The 25,071-nt window shown below is 42.8% G+C and overlaps 1 protein-coding gene across 3 annotated transcripts in view; it reads left to right on the top strand.

The window, feature by feature from the left end:
• The first annotated feature begins 393 nt into the window (after positions 1-393).
• The window catches only part of TRABD2A (TraB domain containing 2A), a 211,505-nt gene continuing 186,827 nt past the window's right edge, over positions 394-25,071 (top strand). For all 3 annotated transcript variants that reach the window (XR_012751442.1, XM_075338476.1, XM_075338485.1), the window contains exon 1: positions 394-850. Coding sequence is in view for 2 of the 3 variants with exons in the window: in XM_075338476.1 (XP_075194591.1) it covers positions 743-850 (108 nt within the window). In the remaining variant the exon portion in view is untranslated. The remainder of the gene's footprint in view (positions 851-25,071) is intronic.

The following is a 25,071-nucleotide window of genomic DNA, read 5'->3' on the forward strand; positions in this document are numbered from 1 at the left end:
ATATGAATTATATCAAGGCGAGCCGGATTCATTTTGAGAAATGTTATGGAGAACACTGAGAGGCCGATACAATTGGGAATAACGCCTAATCTTCCGACATGAGTGCTGCAGTGATTGGAATATCTGACAGCAGTACAATGCCCTTGAGCTACACAGCTCTTTTAATGTATTTAACAGTATGGTGTCTGATCTTCTACCTACAGACAGTGGTTAGATTACAAGAAAGACATTATGGAGTATAATGCAGGGGACTACCCAATCCTGAGGAGCTCCTTGCCCAGCCATACATGAAACTCTGAGTTGCTTACAAGTATAAAGTTAAGGGGGGAGGAGGAGTACCCTGAGGAGGGGACATTTGTATGGAGCAGATGACAGAGGAGGACCAGCAGTGCTGTGCACCTCCCACAACTTTCTATTTCACCCTGGGCTTGTGAATGTCCTTCCCCACACTTCTCCAAATTTCAGGGCAGGATGGCTTTGAGTGACGTTTGATCAGATTATTGCAATCATTGGGCAGAATTAACAAACCTATCTAGAGGCGGTAAATAAACCAGCATGGCACAAGGGGCAGGGGGGCTCTCACTGCCTTACTGCTGCAGCTCATGCCTACTCTGAAGACTGGATAATGTTGCATTTTTCCTCCCCACCTATGTATTTATTGCACACTTTGTCACTCACTGCTATATATCACTGCTAGGAGCAAAGTTGCATTTACCCCCTGGTACTTTGGAGCTGTAAAGCTATGATGGTAATCATTTGGAATGTATTTTTACAAGCTATTTTGCTGGCACTGGTCAAAGCAAATCAGAGGAGCTCCAGAGACCCTGCCAACTGCAAGCTCAACAAGAAAGTAAGTGACACTCCGGGGAGTGGGGCATGGAGCTCAGGCTCCCGGGGCTGGGTAACATATGTTATTACCAGGATTATTTATGAATATGGATTTCTGCAAATGAAGCTATTTTCCATGGTAGTAGATTGGAAAAAGTCATGAAAAGTCAATATTCACATTCATTTCACATCATGTAATTAGTTTAATATTGTAAAACATTAAAATCTCCTATTAATCTGTCTAATCAATGTGCTCATATATATCATAATTATCAATCTGTATCCTATCTATATCTAGCATCTCATAATTATCTATCATCCATTTATCTATCCCTCTATCTATTATCTATCTACCTGTCATCTATCTATATCTATGTATTTATCTATCTATCTATTATCTATCATCTATCTATTATCTATGTATCTATCTATCCATGTATCTATCTATCCATCTATCTATCTATCTATCTATCTACCTACCGTATCTATCATTTATTATCTATCTATCTAACTATCTATCCATTATCTATCTATCTATCTAACTATCTATCCATTATCTATCTATCTATCTATCCCTCTATCTATCTATCCCTCTCTCTATCTATCTATCTATCTATCTATCCCTCTATCTATCTATCTATCTATCTATCTATCTATCTATCTATCTATCTCTATGTATTTATCTATCTATTATCTATCAATCTATCTATTATCTATCTATCTATAATTCTATCTATCTATCTATCTATCTATCTATCTATCTATCTATCTATCTATCTATCTATCTATCCCTCTATCTATCTATCCCTCTATCTATCTATCTATCTATCTATCTATCCCTCTATCTATCTATCTATCTATCTATCTATCTATCTATCTATATCTATGTATTTATCTACCTATTATCTATCAATCTATCCATTATCTATCATCTATCTGTCTATCTATCACCTTGGAACTATCTATGTGATCCTATAGATTTTGTGACATAAAGGTACATGGTATATAATTCCATAGTTTAAAAGGAACCTGTCACCAGACTTGGTGATAATAAGCTGTGGCCACCACCTGTGGGTTCTTATATAAAGCATTCTAACATATACAGTTAGGTCCAGAAATATTTGGACAGTGACACAATTTTCGCGCGTTGGGCTCTGCATGCCACCACATTGGATTTGAAATGAAACCTCTACAACAGAATTCAAGTGCAGATTGTAACGTTTAATTTGAAGGTTTTAACTAAAATATCTGATAGAAATTGGAGGAATTGTACACATTTCTTTACAAACACTCATCATTTTGGGAGGTCAAAAGTAATTGGACAAATAAACCAAACCCAAACAAAATATTTTTAATTTCAATATTTTGTTGCGAATCCTTTGGAGGCAATCACTGCCTTAAGTCTGGAACCCATGGACATCACCAAACGCTGGGTTTCCTCCTTCTTAATGCTTTGCCAGGCCTTTACAGCCGCAGCCTTCAGGTCTTGCTTGTTTGTGGGTCTTTCCGTCTTAAGTCTGGATTTGAGCTAGTGAAATGCATGCTCAATTGGGTTAAGATCTGGTGATTGACTTGGCCATTGCAGAATGTTCCACTTTTTTGCACTCATGAACTCCTGGGTAGCTTTGGCTGTATGCTTGGGGTCATTGTCCATCTGTACTATGAAGTGCCGTCTGATCAACTTTGCAGCATTTGGCTGAATCTGGGCTGAAAGTATATCCCGGTACACTTCAGAATTCATCCGGCTACTCTTGTCTGCTGTTATGTCATCAATAAACACAAGTGACCCAGTGCCATTGAAAGCCATGCATGCCCATGCCATCACGTTGCCTCCACCATGTTTTACAGAGGATGTGGTGTGCCTTGGATCATGTGCCGTTCCCTTTCTTCTCCAAACTTTTTTCTTCCCATCATTCTGGTACAGGTTGATCTTGGTCTCATCTGTCCATAGAATACTTTTCCAGAACTGAGCTGGCTTCATGAGGTGTTTTTCAGCAAATTTAACTCTGGCCTGTCTATTTTTGGAATTGATGAATGGTTTGCATCTAGATGTGAACCCTTTGTATTTACTTTCATGGAGTCTTCTCTTTACTGTTGACTTAGAGACAGATACACCTACTTCACTGAGAGTGTTCTGGACTTCAGTTGATGTTGTGAATGGGTTCTTCTTCACCAAAGAAAGTATGCGGCGATCATCCACCACTGTTGTCATCCGTGGACGCCCAGGCCTTTTTGAGTTCCCAAGCTCACCAGTCAATTCCTTTTTTCTCAGAATGTACCCGACTGTTGATTTTGCTACTCCAAGCATGTCTGCTATCTCTCTGATGGATTTTTTCTTTTTTTTCAGCCTCAGGATGTTCTGCTTCACTTCAATTGAGAGTTCCATAGACCGCATGTTGTCTGGTCACAGCAACAGCTTCCAAATGCAAAACCACACACCTGTAATCAACCCCAGACCTTTTAACTACTTCATTGATTACAGGTTAACGAGGGAGACGCCTTCAGAGTTAATTGCAGCCCTTAGAGTCCCTTGTCCAATTACTTTTGGTCCCTTGAAAAAGAGGAGGCTATGCATTACAGAGCTATGATTCCTAAACCCTTTCTCCGATTTGGATGTGAAAACTCTCATATTGCAGCTGGGAGTGTGCACTTTCAGCCCATATTATATATATAATTGTATTTCTGAACATGTTTTTGTAAACAGCTAAAATAACAAAACTTGTGTCACTGTCCAAATATTTCTGGACCTAACTGTATATAAGAGCCCAGGCCGCTGGGTAGAATGTAAAAATCACTTTATAATACTTACCTAAACGGTTGTTACGGTGCAGACTGGTCGGATAGGTGTCTCCGTTCTCCGGGTCCGGTGCCTCCTCTTTCGGCCATGTTTGTGTGTCGCCCGGGGACCAGGGGGTACTCAGATCCGGGCCACGGGGTCACTTCTGTGGGTATCACGGTAGCGTGACCCGGTCTGTGATCCCAGGCTCCACAGTAAAAGGGGATTTGGTAAGGGAGATTGTCCGTGACGCCACCCGTGGTGTGCGGTGAGGTAACAGAGCACCGCCGCTGTCGGTTAATGGATCCCGGGGATGGTGGTGGGCAGCAAGTTGGTGATTTCCCTCCACGGGTAGGGTGTTGGTGTCCCGGGACCCCAGTGAGGTGTTACGGGGAGGAGATGGAGACGGTCTGCGAGCTGTGCGTCCGGTTGGACCGGGGGATGTTGTTACTCACAGTTCGCTTTGCAAGAAAGTTCACACAGAGTCAGGAATTAACCAGAAACTGCCGGAGTCCACAGCCTTCGGTACGGAGGGTGTTAGTGTCCCACACACGGTGCAGCAGCTCCTGTTCTTTCCCTGCAGCCAGGTGCCTCTCTCTCCACTCTCTTCCTCTTTCTCCTCAGCCGGGAACGGGGAGTCCACTCCCCTGCAGTGATCCGGGTCACCTTAGGTACCGGCGGGCCACTACCCTGCCCCGGCTACCTCTGGCCCCTTCCTCACTAACAGCCTGTCCCGGCCCTTTCGGAGCACGCTTCTCTATCAGCCTGGGAGCTACAACTCCAGACTCCTCTTCTGTCTGTCTCTCCACACACTCTGCTCCAGCCCCTCCCCTCTGCTCTGTTTTTCTCTTACACTGGGGGATGTGGTTTGTCCTGCTGCACCGGTGTGGGATCAGGTTACCAAGGAGGATTAACTCTTTCTGTGACAACCTGGCTTTGCCAGGGCGTCACATTTGTCATCCTTCTTCTGAAGCCGGGGTGCATGACGCGTCCTACGTCATACACACGTGCTGGCACTGAGGTCCTGCACAGGTGCACTTTGATCTGCCCTGTTCAGGGCAGATCAAAGTTTTGTAGTGCGCCTACGCGGAACCTCAATGCCGGTGTGTGTGTATGATGTAGGACGCGTCATGCATTTTTTTTTAGGTCACTTTTCTGCTTATCATGGTGCTATCTGATTTCCATAAGCTGTGACTTCCTAGTACACAGTTGTGCCGCCCTTGGGCAAATATTACTTACATTATCATAGATGGATTCTTATAGCCAAAATTAAATTTCTAGGGGGGTTTTAGGGCAAAAATATTCACTTTTAACAGTGTTTGTAATTCTATAATAACTATCATTAAATTAAAACAACAGAAAGCTTTAATTATGTGGTTAATCAGTTTTAGTGTATAAAATGGAAGTTTGCTTATAGTTGTTGCTGGTCAGTCATTGACAGCTACAAACTCCACAGATTGTAAACCATTAGTGATTTCCAGATCATTTTCTGCACAGTGCCCACGTATGACGCATCTGTGGATTATTTCTTCACCTAGCACCCTCACCTACTATCCTCACCCATCCCCTGTAGACTGTGAGCCCTCAGGGGCAGGGTCCTCTCTCCTCCTGTAGACTGTGAGCCCTTGGGGGAGAGTCCTCTCTCCTCCTGTTGACTGTGAGCCCTCACGGGCAGGGTCCTCTCTCCTCCTGTTGACTGTGAGCCCTCACGGGCAGGGTCCTCTCTCCTCATGTAGACTGTGAGCCCTTAGGAGCAGGGTCCTCTCTACTCCTGTAGACTGTGAGCCCTCGGGGGCAGGGTCCTCTCTCCTCCTGTAGACTGTGAGCCCTCGGGGCCAGGGTCCTCTCTCCTCCTGTAGACTGTGAGCCCTCGGGGGCAGGGACCTCTCTCCTCCTGTACCAGTCTGTGCCTGTCATTGGTTATGATTATTTTACTTGTTTTATTATGTATACCACTTTTCCCATGTAAAGCTCCATGGAATAAATGGCGCTATAATAATACATAATAATAATAACAACTTTGTGATGTGATTGGCATTTTAACAACACTATTTAAGTTTACCTGAGCCTAAAATGAAATAAGGAATATTATTTGAATGCCAAGTTCTCTGCACTCTCCCAGAGTACCTAATAAATTATGTTATAAGCACATAGCTAACAGTAATACATAAAGCTAATTATTTATCAAATATGATTATTCCAATGACATTAAAAGTAATATTATTTTTCTGAAATGGAACAAATCAATCAGACATGGATATTTAGCATAATAAATGTAATGATTATTATTAGTAATCCTTATTTATAGCCAGATCATTATTAGGCCTTGGTCACAATGGCATATACTCTTTCATCAGAAGGAATTGGGTCGGTTATGCAAATTAAAAATTCTAATCAGAGTTTGATCAGAGTGTGAGCATAGTGATGGGGAGAAGATGTAGAAAAAATGTCTCCATCATCTCCATTCTTTCAGTCCATGAAAATCTGTCATCCGAGTGCAGTCCGCTGTTTTCAACAGACCTATTGATTTACAGTGCCTTGCAAAAGTATTCGACCCCCTTGAATTTTTCAACCTTTTCCCACATTTCAGGCTTCAAACATAAATATAAAAATTTTAATGTTATCGTGAAGAATCAACAACAAGTGGGACACAATTGTGAAGTTGAACGAAATGTATTGCTTATTTTAAACTATTGTAAAAAATAAATAACTGAAAATTGGGGCGTGCAATATTATTCGTCCCCTTTAAGTTAATATTTTGTAGCGCCACCTTTTGCTGCGATTACAGCTGCAAGTCACTTGGGATATGTGTCTATCAGTTTTGCACATCGAGAGACTAAAATTCTTGCCCATTCTTCCTTTGCAAACAGCTGGAGCTGAGTGAGGTTGGAAGGAGAGCGTTTGTGAACAGCAGTTTTCAGCTCTTTTCACAGATTCTCGATTGGATTCAGGTCTGGACTTTGACTTGGCCAATCCAGAAGCTGGATACGTTTATTTGTGAACCATTCCATTGTAGATTTTGCTTTATGTTTGGGATCATTGTCTTGCTGGAAGACAAATCTCCATCCCAGTCTCAGGTCTTTTGCAGACTCCAACAGGTTTTCTTCAAGAATGGTCCTGTATTTGGCTCCATCCATCTTCCCATCAATTTTAGCCATCTTCCCCTTCCCTGCTGAAGAAAAGCAGGCTCAAACCATGATGCTGCCACCAGCATGTTTGACAGTGGGGATGGTGTATTTAGGGTGATGAGCAGTGTTGCTTTTATGGCAAGCATATCGTTTGGCATTGTGCCCAAATAGTTCGATTTTTGTTTCATCTGACCAGAGCACCTTCTTCCACATGTTTGGTGTGTCTCCCAGGTGGCTTGTGGCAAACTTTAAATTATACTTTTTATGGATATCTATGAGAAATGGCTATCTCCTTGCCACTCTCCCATAAAGGACAGATTTGTGCAGTGTACGACTGATTGTTGTCCTATGGACAGACTGTCCTACCTCAGCTGTAGATCTCTGCAGTTCATCCAGAGTGATCATGGGCCTCTTGGCTGCATCTCTGATCAGTCTTCTTCTTGTTTGAGATGAAAGTTTGGATGGACGGCCGGGTCTTGGTAGATTTGCAGTGGTATGATACTCCTTCCATTTCAATATGATAGCTTGCACAGTGCTCCTTGGGATGTTTGAAGTTTTTGAAATTTGTTTATAACCAAATCCGGCTTTAAACTTCTCCACAACAGTATGACGGACCTTGGTCTTCATGTTGCTATCTGCGCTTTAAACAGAACACTGAGACTATCACAGAGCGGTGCATTTACACGGAGACTTGCTTACACACAGGTGGCTTATATTTATCATCATCAGTCATTTAGGACAACATTGGATCCTTCTGGAGGGAGTTTTCTGCGTGAAGTAAGGGGGATGAATAATATTGCACGCCCCAATTTTCAGTTATTTATTTTTTAAAAAAGTTTAAGATAAGCAATAAGTTTCATTCAACTTTACAATTGTGTCCCACTTGTTGTTGATTCTTCACCATAACATTAACATTTTTATCTTTATGTTAGAAGCCTGAAATGTGGGAAAAGGTTGAAAAATTTAAGGGGGCCGAATACTTTTGCAAGGCACTGTACATGGCCAAGTGGGATCTGATGCGAATCGAACTCAGACATGTTGTGATTATTTCCTAGCTCAGATCTGTGCTCTACCTCATAGAATTATATTAGTCCGAGTGCAATCTGATTGCGTGTCAAATTGCATTGGCCGGAAAAAACGGTGGTGTGAGTAAGTCCTTATTGTGAAAGCGCACCAACCACCAACATTTTCCTATATAACCTAAAGCCAGAGCTATACTCGCACTATCAGGCTGATTCTATACATACCTTTAGTTGTCAGATTGGAGGTATAGGTTTTGAAATTCAGGCAAGTAAAGTTACAGAAACGTACAGCTTTTTGATTGGCAACAGCTGCCGGATAGCTAATATGGGGGTCGGGTTTTGCTATCTATTCCCATTCCTTTCTGCTGATGTTACACTGTATAAAAAGATCTTTCTGGGAATATTCTCCCAAGTAAAAAAATAACCCTTAGTAACTATAACACTAAAAATTAAAATATGATCTTCTTTCCAACCAATGATGTGTGCCACTGCGCATAAAAATATTAATTTGTTGTTAAGTTTCATTTGATGAACATTCAGTTTGGTTAAAAAGGTTAATTGTTATTAATAGTTTAAAATGTATGTGCCCTAAAGTGCACATGAGTTATCGGATTCCCCCACACACAAATGCTAGGCTCAGTGGAGCGTTCAGGTGTATCACATTAGCAGAAAGGATAAAGCCACTGATGGTCACCTCTGGAGAAGGCTCACCACCCCTAAGAGTGATCGGATGTTTCCATTTTAGCTGACCAACCCTGACAAATGATGGTGGAGGGTTCCCACGCACAGCAGATGGTTGGCTAGTGCTGGCCAAATCGATGGGTTCAGAGCACTTTAATGCAATGTGTGTTGGTGCCTTTAGAGCTAAGAAATATTTATCTTTATATTTATAAAGGGATCTATAGAAAAAGTATTTCTAAAGATTCTTTAGAATACGTTACTGAGTGCAGGGACTAGTCATGAGGGAGTTATATCCCCCGACTAGCCGCCCTCTTAGCCCAAAGTCACACTTGCGAGAGACTGGTGTGAGCCTCGCATCGCATTACCCGGCATGGCTTGCTGCCCTTCGGACAGGAGCATCTCAGCTGCATAGAAATACATGCAGCCAACCCGCTCCTGTCAGGAGACTGTGTGGCTGTGCCAGGTGATGCAATGCAAGACTCGCGCGAGTCTCTTGCAAGTGTGACTCTGGCCTTAGCATGTTAGTACACCCACAGGGGTGTACTAACATGCTATTCAATGCAGTGTCACCAGCGGTGCCGCACGTACCTGTGTATGCACAGTAAAGCCAGGTGTACTGCGCATGACTAGAAGTGCGGGACATTTAGCTCAGCGTTCACCGCGGACACAGGTACACGCATCACCGCTGCTGACGCTGCATTGAATAGCATGTTAGTGCACCCCTGTGGGCATACTAACAATTTAAGAGGGCGGCTAGTCAGGGGAGATAACGCCCACTCGACTAGTCCCTGCACTCAGTAACATATTCTAAAGAATCTTTAGAAATACTTTTTCTATAGATCCTTTTATCTATGCTAGTGTATACAGGGATGGTTAGGCAGGGATTAGCAGTAAGCGGATCATGGATTCACCTTTCTTCTGCCTCAAGTTTCCACCTGGTTGCCGTCCAGGTTTCCAGGCACTGCACCTATATTCAACAGTCTGGTGAGGTGTTTAACTTTTCACTGCCTGTGGTGCTGGGTGCACATTGCACCTGACAGGTTTCCTTTAAGAAGGGGTTGTCCGACTAGTTTACAACCCCTTTAATATTGCACATGCCCAAAATCTTTTTGGAAGTTATGCATTCTGTATATTTCAGTACGGCCATTTTAGTTAAAGCAGCACTCCAGCATTTTGTTTATTGCCCCCTCCGTTACCAATCATTAGCATGTGTATGTAGTGAGTGTATTAAAATACTTTGCTCTCCTCTGAAATTTTGAGCGCTGCTCCGGTCTTCCTACATTAGGTGATTTAGTGCAGCTGTTACCTGCCAGCTTACACGTTGACTTCTGTGCGCATCGGTGGTCACATTCTCAATATTAGGCTGGAGTCACACTTGCGTATGACTCGCATAAGTGCAATGTGAGAAAATCTCACATTGCACTCGGCCCCATGTTAGACAATGCTGCAACTCAGATCTGCGAGTTTGTCCTCAGCCCAAAACAGACTGAGGAAAAAATCTCAACATGCTGTGATTGTCTGCGAGAGTCGTATCACTCACACCCATATAAGTCTGTGGCCGGTTTCAGATGTCCGTGTGTAATCAGGTACCAGTCACACGCATGGTTATGGTCACACGTGTGTCATACGTGTGACATCCGTGTTTGCATGCGTGTGACAGGTACCGGAGAAAACACGGGTCTATGAAATAAAAAGATTTTCCATATTTACCTGCTGCCTCCCGCTCCTGACCCCTGCTCATTATATTCATCGATTATTCACCGCACTCAGGAAGCCGGAGCATCGAGGGTACAGCGCCGGGCACAGCAACGCCGAGGATAGCATCGCGGGGACAGGTGAGTATTCACAAAGCACAGTGACATCCAGGAGGTCATCGGAGTTCCCAATCAACTCTGATGATATCCTGATGACCACCGCGACACCCGCACTACAGCTTCACGGGTTCATCAGAGTTCATTGGGAACTGTGATGAGACCCCGATGCTGTCCCCGCAATGTTCCGGCAGCCGAGTGTCATGTGACTGTGACCCAATCTTGCGATCAGATCACAGCTTTGGAGGAGAGGGCGGGCGCTGCGGAGGAGAGGGTGGGGTTAATCTCACTATCTTCTCTATTGTCTGCCTGTATTTACATCACACTGCATTGAATAACATCCGAGTGCAGTCCGATGTTTCTCTCTCACCCATAGGCTGGTTTCAGACGTCCGTGTTTAGGTACGTGTGACATCCGTTTTTAACACGGATTTCACACGTACCCATGTTATTCTATGATGTGCCTGACACGTCCGTGTTTGCACACGGACCGTGTGACCTTTCATGACCCCACAAGCACACACGCAGGCATATCCAGCAGCATGGATGTCACACGGATCGCACACTGATGTATACACACATAGCAGACACACAAGGATACATCGCGCGCATACACACATAGCGCACATGCATGTATACACTGAACACTCACACACACACACACACACACACACTCTGCTGTAAACTCACCCAGCGATGTGGTCCCCGGCACTAAAGTCCCCAGCGCTGTTCCTGCTTCCAGCTCCTCAGGGCACTGAATATTCAGTGAGTATAATGAGCAGCGATAAGGAGCGGGAGGCAGCAGAGCCAGAGACAGCATCGCTTGAGAGAGGTAAATATAGAAAATATTTTTATTAAAAAGACCCATATTTTCTCCGGTATGTTTTACACTCATGTCACATGGATCACATCAGTGTGCGATCCATGTGACATCCGTGCTGCCGGATATGCCTGCGTGTGTGTGTGCGAGGTCATGAAAGGTCACACGGTCCGTGTGCAAACACGGACGTGTGAGGTACATCATAGAATAACATGGGTACATGTGATATCCGTGTTAAAAACGGATGTCACACGTACCTAAAACATGGACGTCTGAAACCAGCCTATGGGTGCGAGAGAAACATCGGACTGCACTCGGATATTATTCAATGCAGTATGATGTAAACACAGGCTGGCAATAGAGAAGATAGGGAGATTAACCCCTCCCTCTTCTCCGCAGCGCCCGCCCTCTCCTCCACAGCTGTGATCTGATCGCAAGATTGGGTCACAGTCGCATGACACTCGGCTCACGCTCGCAGCAGAGCCTGAGCCGAGGGTCATTAGCATATTGCACCTGTTGCTCTCGCATCAGAAGCGGGACTCAGTAGATGGCGTCTGCAAACAGGAGGCAGTGTTTATTGATTTTATTGGAAGTGTCTAATGCTTCATTTCTCCTACAGTGGCGCTGCAGCAAAATTGAAATGCTGCTTAGTTTCCCTCAGAGCACAGATTCCTGAATGCAGTTTATTACTGGGGCACACTTCACAGTTTTTGTTTAGACCCTGTTCATATTGGGTCAATTATGAATTGAAATGCTGGTAATAGAATGTAATACAGATTGAAAAACATGTTTATTTCACTGTCACAAAATGTTTTTGCCTATTGGTAATGTTTAGCGATAAAAATAATTTTAATTGAAATCTTGCTGCTCAATTTTGCTGCATAAAAACTCATCAAGATCAACAAACTTGCAAGTGTGAACTCAGCCTAATGAAACTGCCACTTCCAATAATGATGATTTCATATGGAGATGCAGTTCCTATGGACGAGTGGAAGTAGTACACATAATTATGAAATGTATCTTCTAGGCTGATTCCCAGAAGGTCACCTTTCTTGTTAGACAGTGTGTATATATTATACACTGAGCTTATTGATAGGCTGATATTTGCACTTTTATATTGTAGCTCCTGAAAGTATCAGTTAGGTGTCATCCTCTGATGGAGTAATTCTCTGTGGAAATTCAGGCCAAAAGAGCATGCACAACTACCAGGCATTTACATATGAAAGCAAAATGAAACTACAAAATTTGTTGAAGGTTGTTGAATAAGAAATAAAAAAGAAGCTTCTTTGAAAGAGAAATCTCCTTGATATGGTTTAATTCACGATTTGTCTTCATATTTGGATGCGCAGCACCAGACTTGTAAGGCCTCTTTCACACATCCATTTTTACCATCAGTCACAATCCGTCGAATTGTGAAAAAAAAACGGATCCACTGCTGAATCCGTTTTTTTTATCCTTGACTTGTATCAGCGACGGATAGGCTCATGTTACATGAGATAAATGTGATAGAGACAACGTCCATAGTAACGTTTTTTGTGTGCTTCGAAAAAATGGACCGTGACGAATCCATCGCAATCCATCATTTGTTGTAATGGAAGCCTATGGGCACAGGATCCGTCGTCATCCGTCAAATGACGGATCCGTTATCCTATTCCGTTTTTTATAACTGAGCATGGCCAGAAGTGTTGTAAAATTACTGCTACTCAGGAAAAAATGGTACGACGGATCCGCTTTTTTTTACAGCATCCGTCGCATCAGTTTTACCACAATCTGCGACGTATCCGTCGCATCAGTCACAAAACGGGTTGGGACTGATGAAAAAAACTGATGTGTGAAAGACTCCTAAGGCCACATGTACATTGAGTATTTGGTGAGGTTTTTTACCTCAGTAAATGGAAGCCAAAACCAGGAGTGGGTAGTAAATACAGGAGTGGTGCCGTGTTTCTATTATACTTTTCCTCTGATTGTCCCACTCCTGGTTTTCCCTTACAGATACTGAGGTAAAATCTCACAAAACCAGGAGTGGGTAATAAATACAGGAGTTGTGCCCGTGTTTCTATTATATTTTTCCTCTGATTGTCCCACTCCTGGTTTTCCCTTACAGATACTGAGGTAAAATCTCACAAAACCAGGAGCGGGTAATAAATACAGGAGTTGTGCCCGTGTTTCTATTATACTTTTCCTCTGATTGTTCCACTCCTGGTTTTCCCTTACAGATACTGAGGTAAAATCTCACAAAACCAGGAGCGGGTAATAAATACAGGAGTGGTGCCCGTGTTTCTACTATACTTTTCCTCTGATTGTGCCACTCCTGGTTTTCCCTTACAAATACTGAGGTAAAAACTCAGAAAACCAGGAGTGGGTAATAAATACAGGAGTTGTGCCCGTGTTTCTATTATATTTTTCCTCTGATTGTCCCACTCCTGGTTTTCCCTTACAGATACTGAGGTAAAATCTCACAAAACCAGGAGCGGGTAATAAATACAGGAGTTGTGCCCGTGTTTCTATTATACTTTTCCTCTGATTGTTCCACTCCTGGTTTTACCTTACAGATAGTGAGGTAAAAATCTCACAAACCAGGAGTGGGTAATAAATACAGGAGTGGTGCCCGTGTTTCTATTATATTTTTCCTCTGATTGTTCCACTCCTGGTTTTCCCTTACAGATACTGAGGTAAAATCTCACAAAACCAGGAGCGGGTAATAAATACAGGAGTTGTGCCCGTGTTTCTATTATACTTTTCCTCTGATTGTTCCACTCCTGGTTTTACCTTACAGATACTGAGGTAAAATCTCACAAACCAGGAGTGGGTAATAAATACAGGAGTGGTGCCCGTGTTTCTACTATACTTTTCCTCTGATTGTTCCACTCCTGGTTTTCCCTTACAAATACTGAGGTAAAAACTCAGAAAACCAGGAGTGGGTAATAAATACAGGAGTGGTGCCGTGTTTCTATTATACAATTCCTCTGATTGTCCCACTCCTGGTTTTTGCTTATAAATACTGAAGTAAAAACTTACCAAATATTCAATATGTGCACCTATCCTAACGCATTATAATCCCCCCTTTTTAGATTGTAGAATAAGAACCACTGGGCAGATGCTCTGCACCAAAATACTTGGATAGGGACATAAAGAGAAATTCAAGATAATTGTTGTTGTATAAGAAAAAATGATACATTTTGAAATTAGGCTACTTTCACACTTGCGTTGAACAACAGCCGTCACAATGCGTTGTGTAACGCATGTGACGGATGCCTTGCAAAAAGTGTGATAATAAAGGCAACGGATTCCAGTGAAATAACGCGTTGCGTGAAGTTTTCTTTAGCCGAGAGAGAGCCTTCATCTTCACCGCACACAGCCCGGCACTACAGCCCTCATCATCACCACACACATCCCAACATTACTGCCCACATCATCACCGCACACCCCCCGACACTACAGCCCTCATCATCACCGCACCCCCCCCCGACACTACAGCCCTCATCATCACCGCACACACCCCGATACTCCTGTCCTCATCTTTACCGCACACATCCCGACACTACCGCCCACATCATCACCGCACACACCCCGACACTACAGCCCTCATCTTTACCGCACACATCCTGACATTACCGCCCACATCATCACCGCACACACCCCGACACTACAGCCCTCATCATCACCGCACACACCCCGATTCTACTGTCCTCATCTTTACCGCACACATCCCGACATTACCGCCTACATCATCACCGCACACAACCCGACACTACAGCCCTAATCATCACCGCACACATCCCAACATTACCACCCACATTATCACCGCACACACCCCGGCACTACAGCCCTCATCATTACCGCACACACCCCGACACTACAGCCTTCATCTTCACCGCACACATTCCGACAATACCGCCCACATCATCACTGCACACACCCCAACACTTCAGCCCTCTTCATCACCGCACACACCCCGACACTACAGCCCTCATCTTCACCGCATACATCCCGACATTACCGCCCACTTCATCACCGCACACACCCCGACACTACAGCCCTTATCTTCACCGCACACATCCCGACATTACTGCCCACATCATCACCGCACATACCCCGACATTACCGCCCACATAATCACCGCACACATCCTGACATTACCGCCCACATCATCACCGCACACACCCTGACACTACCGCCTACATCACCGCACACACGCACGCACTACTGCACTCATTATGACCGCACACACTAGCTGACAGCGCAATTCACTTCAGTTGCTGTGTGGAGCTTACAGGGGCAGCGGTGTTCTACTGCCACTCCTGTCAGCTTCATGTAGCAGAGCTGGATGCGTCGCGGGACCTCTTTGGATTACGCCGGACCTGGAGGGGTATTTGGGGATTTCAATAAAGTGGTGAAAGAGGGTGTTTTTTTGTCTTTTATTCCAAATAAAAAAAAAATTCGGTTTCGGGTGGATGTGTTTATTTACTTTCACTTACAGGTTAATCATGGAATGTGGTATGATTCCTTTTAATAAAATATAATTTTTATTATTTTTACATTTAAAATTACCAAAGCAATTGAGTCCTCAAGGGGTTAACAGAATTGCATGCAAAGTCATTTACAGTGATTGCGATCAATTAACATTGTATAGTACACACAATAGGATCAATTGAGTTGAAAGTCATTCATATAGAGCTAAAGATGTAATACAATGGAGTATATATCAATTCTCACTGTAATTTCCTATTTTCGCCACTTAATGGTAGTGTGCCCAAACTCACTACTACCTGTAATAAACACCTAGTTGTGTATCATATCCATATTGTTATTATGGTATAGAGAAAGCCCTGTATGCATAACTAAGAGCAGTCAATAGTTTGTTATTGGCATATTCACAACCAACCATATGATCACAATTATAGTACAATACTGACCAAATTGCAGCCAGTCCCTGGGGACTGGTGGGGTATCCGGACTTGCTGCAATTTGGTCAGTATTGTACTATAATTGTGATCATATCGTTGGTTGTGAATATGCCAATAACAAACTATTGACTGCTCTTAGTTATGCATACAGGGCTTTCTCTATACCATAATAACAATATGGATATGATACACAACTAGGTGTTTATTACAGGTAGTAGTGAGTTTGGGCACACTACCATTAAGTGGCGAAAATAGGAAATTACAGTGAGAATTGATATATACTCCATTGTATTACATCTTTAGCTCTATATGAATGACTTTCAACTCAATTGATCCTATTGTGTGTACTATACAATGTTAATTGATCGCAATCACTGTAAATGACTTTGCATGCAATTCTGTTAACCCCTTGAGGACTCAATTGCTTTGGTAATTTTAAATGTAAAAATAATAAAAATTATATTTTATTAAAAGGAATCATACCACAATTCTCTTGGTTGTTTATAGTTATATAGTGGTGTTCTGGCACTTTCAATAAGGTTCGGAAGTGACCTATATTAAATAATCATGGAATGTGTCTCTTAGACACCTGCCATGATTAACCTAGGACTTAGTGGCAGCTATGGGCTGCTGCCATTAACTCCTTATTACCTCGATTGCCACCGCACCAGGGCAATTTGGGATGAGCCGGGTAGAGTCCCGGGACTGTCACATCTAATGGATGCGGCAATTCCGGGCGGCTGCTGGCTGATATTTTTAGGCTGGGGGGCTCCCCATAATGTGGGGCTCCCCATCCTGAGAATACCAGCCTTCAGCCGTGTGGCTTTACCTTGGCTGGTATCAAAATTGGGAGGGACCGCACGCCGTTTTTTTTAATTATTTATTTATTTATTGTACTGCACGATATAGACCCACCCACTGGCAGCTGTGATTGGTTGCAGTGAGACAGCTGTCACTCAGTGTGGGGGCGGGTCTGACTGCAACCAATCATAGGCGCCGGTGGGCGGGGAAAGTAGTGAATACGAGATTGAATAATGGGCGGCTGGCATTTTCAAAAGAGGAAAAGCCGCCGGAGCTTTGTGACAACTGTGCAGCGTCGTGCCTGTGATCGGTGAGTATGAGAGAGGGGGGAGAGAGACCAGGAGTGATTTTAAACGATTTCGATTGTTCTGCTGGACATGCTGAGCATGTGCAGTAGAACGTGGCGAAATCCGTCAGCGGATTCCGCTGCTTAGCGCATAGCGGCAGAATCCGCCATCATAGACAGTCATTAGACACCGTGGCGGATTCCGGCGGAATCCGTTAAGGTGCGCTATTTTAACGACACAAAAAACGCTACATGCAGCGTTCCTTCCACCCGACACAGCGTCAAAATAACGATGCTGCGTCGTGCAGTGGATGCAATGCAAGACCATCCGTTGCTATCCGTAGCTAATAGAAGTCTATGAGGAATAGAACAGTTTCCTGCAATGGTTACCGTAATTCCTCAAGGCTGCGGATAGCAACAGAAGCCATCCAACGCAAGTGTGAAACTAGCCTTAATCATCATGAAGAGCGAATGCTCTCGGGGCATGGGAATCTGAATATGGTTTATAAAGTGAAACTTTGGATTACTTTGATTACATTTTATTAGACAAATTCAGCACTTTTGATTGTGGAGACACGAGGGTTAGTGGCTTAACAAACAATAGGAGTCATGCGTCTGGCCTTATTAAGAACAGTTCACCTTCATACAAGAGGCAAAAACGCCGATGTGTCACACTTATCTCCTAAAATAATGTAACCATCAAATAATGTGGTAAGATACCTCATAAGGGCTGCTGGCATTTAATTATATGAGCTTATAATTACCAGTTTCTTAAAGAGGTATTGTCAAACTTAAAATAGATAGGGGATAAGTTTCTTACTGCTTGGGGTTTAACATCTGAGGTCCTGAGAACTCTGAAGGAAAAAGAGCGCCAATAGGGTCTTACCAGATATTACTGGGAGATGTACATAAAGAGATACCTAAAGAGGTTGTGAAAGTCACAACCCCTATGCAAGCCTGAGATAATGACGGCTGCCGCAGACCCAGATAGGTTAAACTTCAATGCTGGCGAGTACAAACGGGGTTAATGCCGCGCTGCTGCCAAAGTAATGGACTGTTGATTTAATCAATTCTTCTTTATTTTACAGGTCTACGCATTTCAGAGGTCAGAGCCTCCTTCATCAGGAAATAGGAATAATCAACAATGTACTTTGCTGATTTTTTCCTTTGTCCTGATGAAGGAGGCTCTGACCTCTGAAATGCGTAGACCTGTAAAATAAAAAGAATTGATTTAATCAACAGTCCATTACTTCGGCAGCAGCGCGGCATTAACCCCGTTTGTACTCTCCAGCATTGAAGGTCCTAAACATTTGGCGTCTGAGGAGCTCAACGTGAATAGAGTGGAAAATGCCACACCCACTGTCACTCCATTCATTCTAATGGGAGTGCCAAAAATCAACCAAGCGTAGTGTTTAGCAATCTTCAAGTGTCCCATAAGAATGAGTGGTGCATCAGAGCGCATTATCGACCACCACACATTTCAGTCGGGGCTTTTGAAGGTCCCGGTTTTTAGGATCTCTCTGGGCCACAATGATCAGACTCCCATAGACAGATGACCACTTTCAAAGTTGGGAATACCCCTTTAATGAAGATAATGTTCACTGGTTCTCAGCACTGCGATATGTTCTTCCTTGTAAGCAGTTATTTCTTTTATATCAAATATTATTTGCCAGTTGTCAAGATTTCCAAGTAGACTGGTTGACTAGCAAGCTAACCAGAATTTTTGTGTAAAGGAAGTACCAATATGTAAGGTTCAGGAGTAATATCACCATTACAGGTCTAACTGGGCTTAGCAAGCCTGTATTACCAAACAATTACCTAAAGCTCCCAAATTATTCGCACAAAGCCTCATGGCTGTGTCCACATCATAGCTCCACTTTATACAGAGCTATAATAGGCCTCCTAGTCTACTAATTTTATATAGACGAGTAAGAAGGATTTTCTTTCAATTCTGTATGAATAATGCTATGCTCTATTGGATGCTATATGCATGGAATTTTACTCCCCTGGAAATATACCTTTAAGAGGAAGATATCTGTGCAAATACTTCACCCAACAAAGCCTGTACATACGAAACGTTAGATGGTTCTGTACCTGGTATATTTTAAATAGGAAGACTTCCAGACAAATGATGGTTGCAGTGGTTGTATTAATAAAAATATGCATATTAGAACATTTAACCTGACAATAGAGAGGTTCAAGAAGGTGGACATTCATCCAATCAAGTGATTGGCATTAATCAGAATATAAGTGGCATCATGACCCTCCGTTGAAGCCCACGCGAAACGCGCATAGGGGTCTTGGAGAGACAGCCTTGCAGATCTTCGGGTATTATGGGTGTGTTGATAATTTTCTATGAGCCCAGTACCCTATTTGTTTTAGGCACATGCACCTTACATTTTGCGATTGGGTCTGGACTTCATATTGGGTACCTTCTGCTGCTACTATGCACATGCACTTTATACCCACCCTATATCGACATTGATCTGCAATGCTGTGATCTCCCCACTTGTTTTCCTCATTGTGCACCTGATGTTGTAGTGTATAGTTTGGTGTCTTTTTTATATGTCTCTAATTAATTTATTGATTATATTAATATTGGTAGATTTATGACTATTCATTTATAGATTGTATTGCTTTTGAGTCACTACCTATTACCTTTCATAGTCCTATGCTTCTTTAACTTTTTGGTTGCCTGGACCCACTTAGTGGGTCTCCATTACGGCCCTTTCTTTTTGTTCAGATGTTTCTGACATGGTATTTGTAGGGTAGAGGGGTAGTACAGGAGATCCTGTGGGTGAGATTAAGGTATGTGGGGTGTGTTCGGGCTCTTTTTGTCTTGCATCTTCCTCCTTTTACTTGGAATTGTTTGTTTTAAGCAGTTCTCATCTCCCCACCAAGCACTTCATTCACTGGAACCTGAGCCTTTTCCTCAGCAGCCAATGATCAGAGAAGGCTCAAGTCTCTAGACATAACCATTACTGCTTCATTAGCTCCCTTTATTCCATCTCCTGTTCCCATTATGGCAGTTTCCATTTGCATTTTAATGAACTGAGAGTCACACTGTTTGCTCTACCTTTCTTATACAAATCACACAATTAAGGTTAGAGATTATTCTTTAATATGCACCACCTCTTAGGTTACATGCAAATTCTGAATAGTGCCACTCTCACTGCTTGTGTTACTGATTACTACAGTTAGGCCAGCTTCACTTTTAATACCTACTATGCCAAAACCATCATATTAGGCAACTATTCTTACTTCTGGGGTATGCAAACTTATGCAGAATGCATCAAATTTGGTCACTTGAGTTTGGATCATACATTTTCAGGATCAAAAATATGAAATCTGAGCTCTGTCCATAATATTGAAGTTGCTTCCAATTCTAGATCATGTCAAATAGATATGAATGAGATGCATAAGTCAATTTGTTTAGGGATTTTATACCAAAAAAAGAAATGAAGCAAAAATGTTAGTGTAGAAAAAAAATGATACATCCTTTGGATTAATAAATCCAAAAATGACATAAAAAAACTGATGCAAACTGACATTATTTATTTTACTCGCTTACTCATTTGTTTCCAGTGAAGATTAAAAAGATGAAAAAAAGATAAATGTGCATTAAAAAAACAATTTTACCAACCCCAGTTTAGCTATAGTAATAATATTTCATACTTGGATTTTTAACCCACAGTAATCTGTAACCTCTCGAAATCCACAGAATCATAGTGACCGAATATAGACATAGGATAGATATTTCCTGACTCCCAAATTAAAACTTTGCCATTCAGCTTTGGCCGCCTTCCCACATCAGAGTTTTTTCCTTATGTTTGAAAAAATGTTTGTATTTTTTTTACCTTGTACTTGATCCATTTTTGACCCATGTGTCGTTTTTTACTTTCCTTGTTGTGTTGATTCTTCTCACGTGAATTTTTTTTTGTTTTTAGTGTCTACTAACTACTTACTTAGTTTCGACTTATGTTTTTTTCACTGGACTATTGTCTTGCATTGGCGAGTTTAATCTCCAAAACAGACTAAAGCTGAGGTCACACTAAACGACAGCGACAACGACGTCGCTGTTACGTCACCATTTTCTGTGACGTAACAGCGACCTTGTAAGTCGCTGTTATGATCGCTGCTTAGCTGTCAAACACAGCAGCCGAAGCAGCGATCATAACGACACGCGTTGCTGTGCTGCAACATGTGCAGAGAGCAGGGAGCCGCGCACACTGAGCGCTGGCTCCTTGCTCTCCTAGCTACAGTACACATCGGGTTAATTAACTCGATGTGTACTGCAGCTACATGTCACAGTGCAGAGAGCAGGGAGCCGCGCACACTGCTTAGCGCTGGCTCCTTGCTCTCCTAGCTACAGTAATTACATGATGTGTACTGCAGCTACATGTGCAGAGAGCAGGAGCCGGCACTAGCAGCAAGAGCGGCGGAGGCTGGTAACGAAGGTAAATATCGGGTAACCACCTTGGTTACCCGATGTTTACCCTGGTTACAGCTTACCACAGCTGCCAGATGCCGGCTCCTGCTCCCTGCTCGCTTCATTTTGTCGCTCTCTCGCTGTCACACACAGCGATCTGTGCGTCACAGCGGGAGAGCGACGACCAAAAAATGAAGCTGGACATTCAGCAACGAGCGGCGACCTCACAGCAGGGGCCAGCTCGTTGCTGGATGCCACACACAGCGACAGCGACGGGACGTCGCTGCAACGTCACAGAAAATGGTGACGTAGCAGCGACGTCGTTGTCGTTGTCGCTGTCGCTGTGTGTGACACCACCTTAAGACATTCCTCCGTTCTTGTTTGTTTGCAGACAATCAATCCGCGAAAAAAGGACAAGTGAGAAGACAGATTTTTAATGGGTCTGTGACATTGTGTGAAAGAGCCTTTAGACAAATCAGTATATTATTTTTACAGGTTACAAGTCATACAGTATTCAGTGTGACTTTGCAGGACAAAGAAAGAATCGGACATGTAGAAATGGAACATATGCAATCCTCATGTCACTTTATAATACATGTTGGAAAAGGTTTAAGAGATGTATAAATAGGCATTAGATTGTTGCTAATTGCCACATAATCTGGATTTGTTTAATTCACCAGTTGATCAGCCTAAAGACCTAATAATTGGACAGATGTTGTGCAGACAATCAATTGTTACACAAGAGTAGTTTTAAACAGGTTATTATGTTTACAACTGGACAAGAACTAATACATTTATTTGTACATTTCTTAGTGTTTGAATAACAGAATTAAAATAAATGAAAACTACAATATATAGGAGAGATCATGTTTGAGTCAAACGCTGCAACCACCACCTCCAGAGACACTCTACTCTTTGGGGCATACCGGTCATGCATTAGTTACACCCTATATCTGTGGATAAGCAGAATTTGCAGATTGAGACCACATGTAAATGCTGATTATCCCATTATATCGTTTTTCAAAATGAGTGCATAGAGGTTAAAGCTAGTAAAGTAATCAAGTTACAGATACATTTTTATATACCGTATATGTTACCGGCAATGTGTAAAAACAGGCATTCTATAGAATATCTAGGCAATGTATACAATTGTAAATGGGTCGTCAAAGTATGAAATACATCAGATGTTCATACAATTCCTAGTCATTCTATAGAATACCTACAGTCATATGAAAAAGTTTGGGCACCCCTATTAATGTTAACCTTTTTTCTTTATAACAATTTGGGGTTTTGCAACAGCTATTTCAGTTTCATATATCTAATAACTGATGGACTCACTAATATTTCTGTATTGAAATGAGGTTTATTGTACTAACAGAAAATGTGCAATCCACATTTAAACAAAATTTGACAGGTGCAAAAGTTTGGACACCTTTATCAATTTCTTGGTTTGAACACTCCTAACTACTTTTTACTGACTTACTGCAGCACTAAATTGGTTTTCTAACCTGATTGAGCTTTGAACTTCATAGCCAGGTGTATCTAATCATGAGAAAAGGTATTTAAGGTGGCCACTTGCAAGTTGTTCTCCTATTTGAATCTCCTATGAAGAGTGGCATCATGGGCTCCTCTAAACAACTCTCAAATGATCTGAAAACAAAGATTATTTAACATAGTTGTTCAGGGGAAGGATGCAAAAAGTTGTCTCAGAGATTTAAACTGTCAGTTTCCACTGTGAGGAACATAGTAAGGAAATGGAAGAACACAGGTACAGTTCTTGTTAAGCCCAGAAGTGGCAGGCCAAGAAAAATATCAGAAAGGCAGAGAAGAAGAATGGTGAGAACAGTCAAGGACAATCCACAGACCACCTCCAAAGACCTGCAGTATCATCTTGCTGCAGATGGTGTCAATGTGCATCGGTCAACAATTCAGTGCACATTGCACAAGGAGAAGCTGTATGGGAGAGTGATGCGAAAGAAGCCGTTTCTGCGAGCACGCCACAAACAGAGTCGCTTGAGGTATGCAAAAGCACATTTGGACAAGCCATTTACATTTTGGAAGAAGGTCCTGTGGACTGATGAAACAAAGATTGAGTTGTTTGGTCATACAAAAAGGCGTTATGCATGGAGGCAAAAAAACACAGCATTCCAAGAAAAGCACTTGCTACCCACAGTAAAATTTGGTGGAGGTTCCATCATGCTTTGGGGCTGTGTGGCCAATGCCGGCCCTGGGAATCTTGTTAAAGTTGAGGGTCGCATGGATTCAACTCAGTATCTGCAGATTCTTGACAATAATGTGCAAGAATCAGTGATGAAGTTGAAGTTTCGCAGGGGATGGATATTTCAGCAAGACAATGATCCAAAACACCGCTCCAAATCTACTTAGGCATTCATGCAGAGGAACAATTACAATGTTCTGGAATGGCCATCACAGTCCCCAGACCTGAATATCATTGAACATCTGTGGGATGATTTGAAGCGTGCTGTCCATGCTCGGTGACCATCAAACTTAACTGAACTGGAATTGTTTTGTAAACAGGAATGGTCAAATATACCTTTATTCAGGATCCAGGAACTCATTAAAAGCTACAGTAAGCGACTAAAGGCTGTTATTTTTGCAAAAGGAGGATCTACAAAATATTAATGCCACTTTTATGTTGAGGTGCCCATACTTTTGCACCGGTCAAATTTTGTTTAAATGTGGATTGCACATTTTCTGTTAGTACAATAAACCTCATTTCAATCCAGAAATATTACTGAGTCCATCAGTTATTAGATATATGAAACTGAAATAGCTGTTGCAAAAACCCAAATTGTTATAAAGAAAAAAGGTTAACATTAATAGGGGTGCCCAAACTTTTTCATATGACTGTAAATAACAAACAGGCTGAGTGTAGAATACTACAGGGGTGGTCCATCCAAAAGTAGGTGGACAGAGCAGGTAGCAGCAGATATGTGAAACTGGCTCAGTTGCCCTTAGCATCCAAACGTAAGTGGACATGTAGCACCCCTGACTAGGTCAGGGTGCTGCAGAGAACTGCATCCTGTCACCAGGGTGCAGGGCCTACCCCCCATGGTTCCAGGTTCCCATCAACAGTGTCACTGACATCCCCACTACAAATCCTAACCACACCTCACACCAGGGCTGGACAGACACGCAAGTGGGTTGGTCAAGTTGGAGCACGACCGCGGGGTCAGGCAGACTGGTGGGAGGGGAGACAAAGGAAAGAGCGGTGGTAGCCCTCAGAGAGAGAGGAGCGTGGGAGTTGGAGCTCCCAGGGAGGCGAAAGGCTGGGTCGCAAGCGGTGGCCCGGGACCACAGGAGTCGGGGACCGGTATTAGGAACACTGGACAGAAGTGTAATGGACGCAGTCTAGGAGGACTGTTGGCACTAGAAAGCCCAGCAACCTTATCAGTACTGAGCACGGCGGGGTAGAGGACCCTAGATCGGGGAGTAGCTTCAAACAACCTGATAATTAACCTGTGGAGGATAGTCTCTTTATGAACTTTCCCCAAAAGTTCAGCGATTGGAGGCATCAGCACAACGCGGGGGATAGGGTTCTCCAAAACACACAACCCACTAA

This window comes from Anomaloglossus baeobatrachus, chromosome 1, assembly GCF_048569485.1.
Source record: "Anomaloglossus baeobatrachus isolate aAnoBae1 chromosome 1, aAnoBae1.hap1, whole genome shotgun sequence".
NCBI lineage: Eukaryota > Metazoa > Chordata > Amphibia > Anura > Aromobatidae > Anomaloglossus > Anomaloglossus baeobatrachus.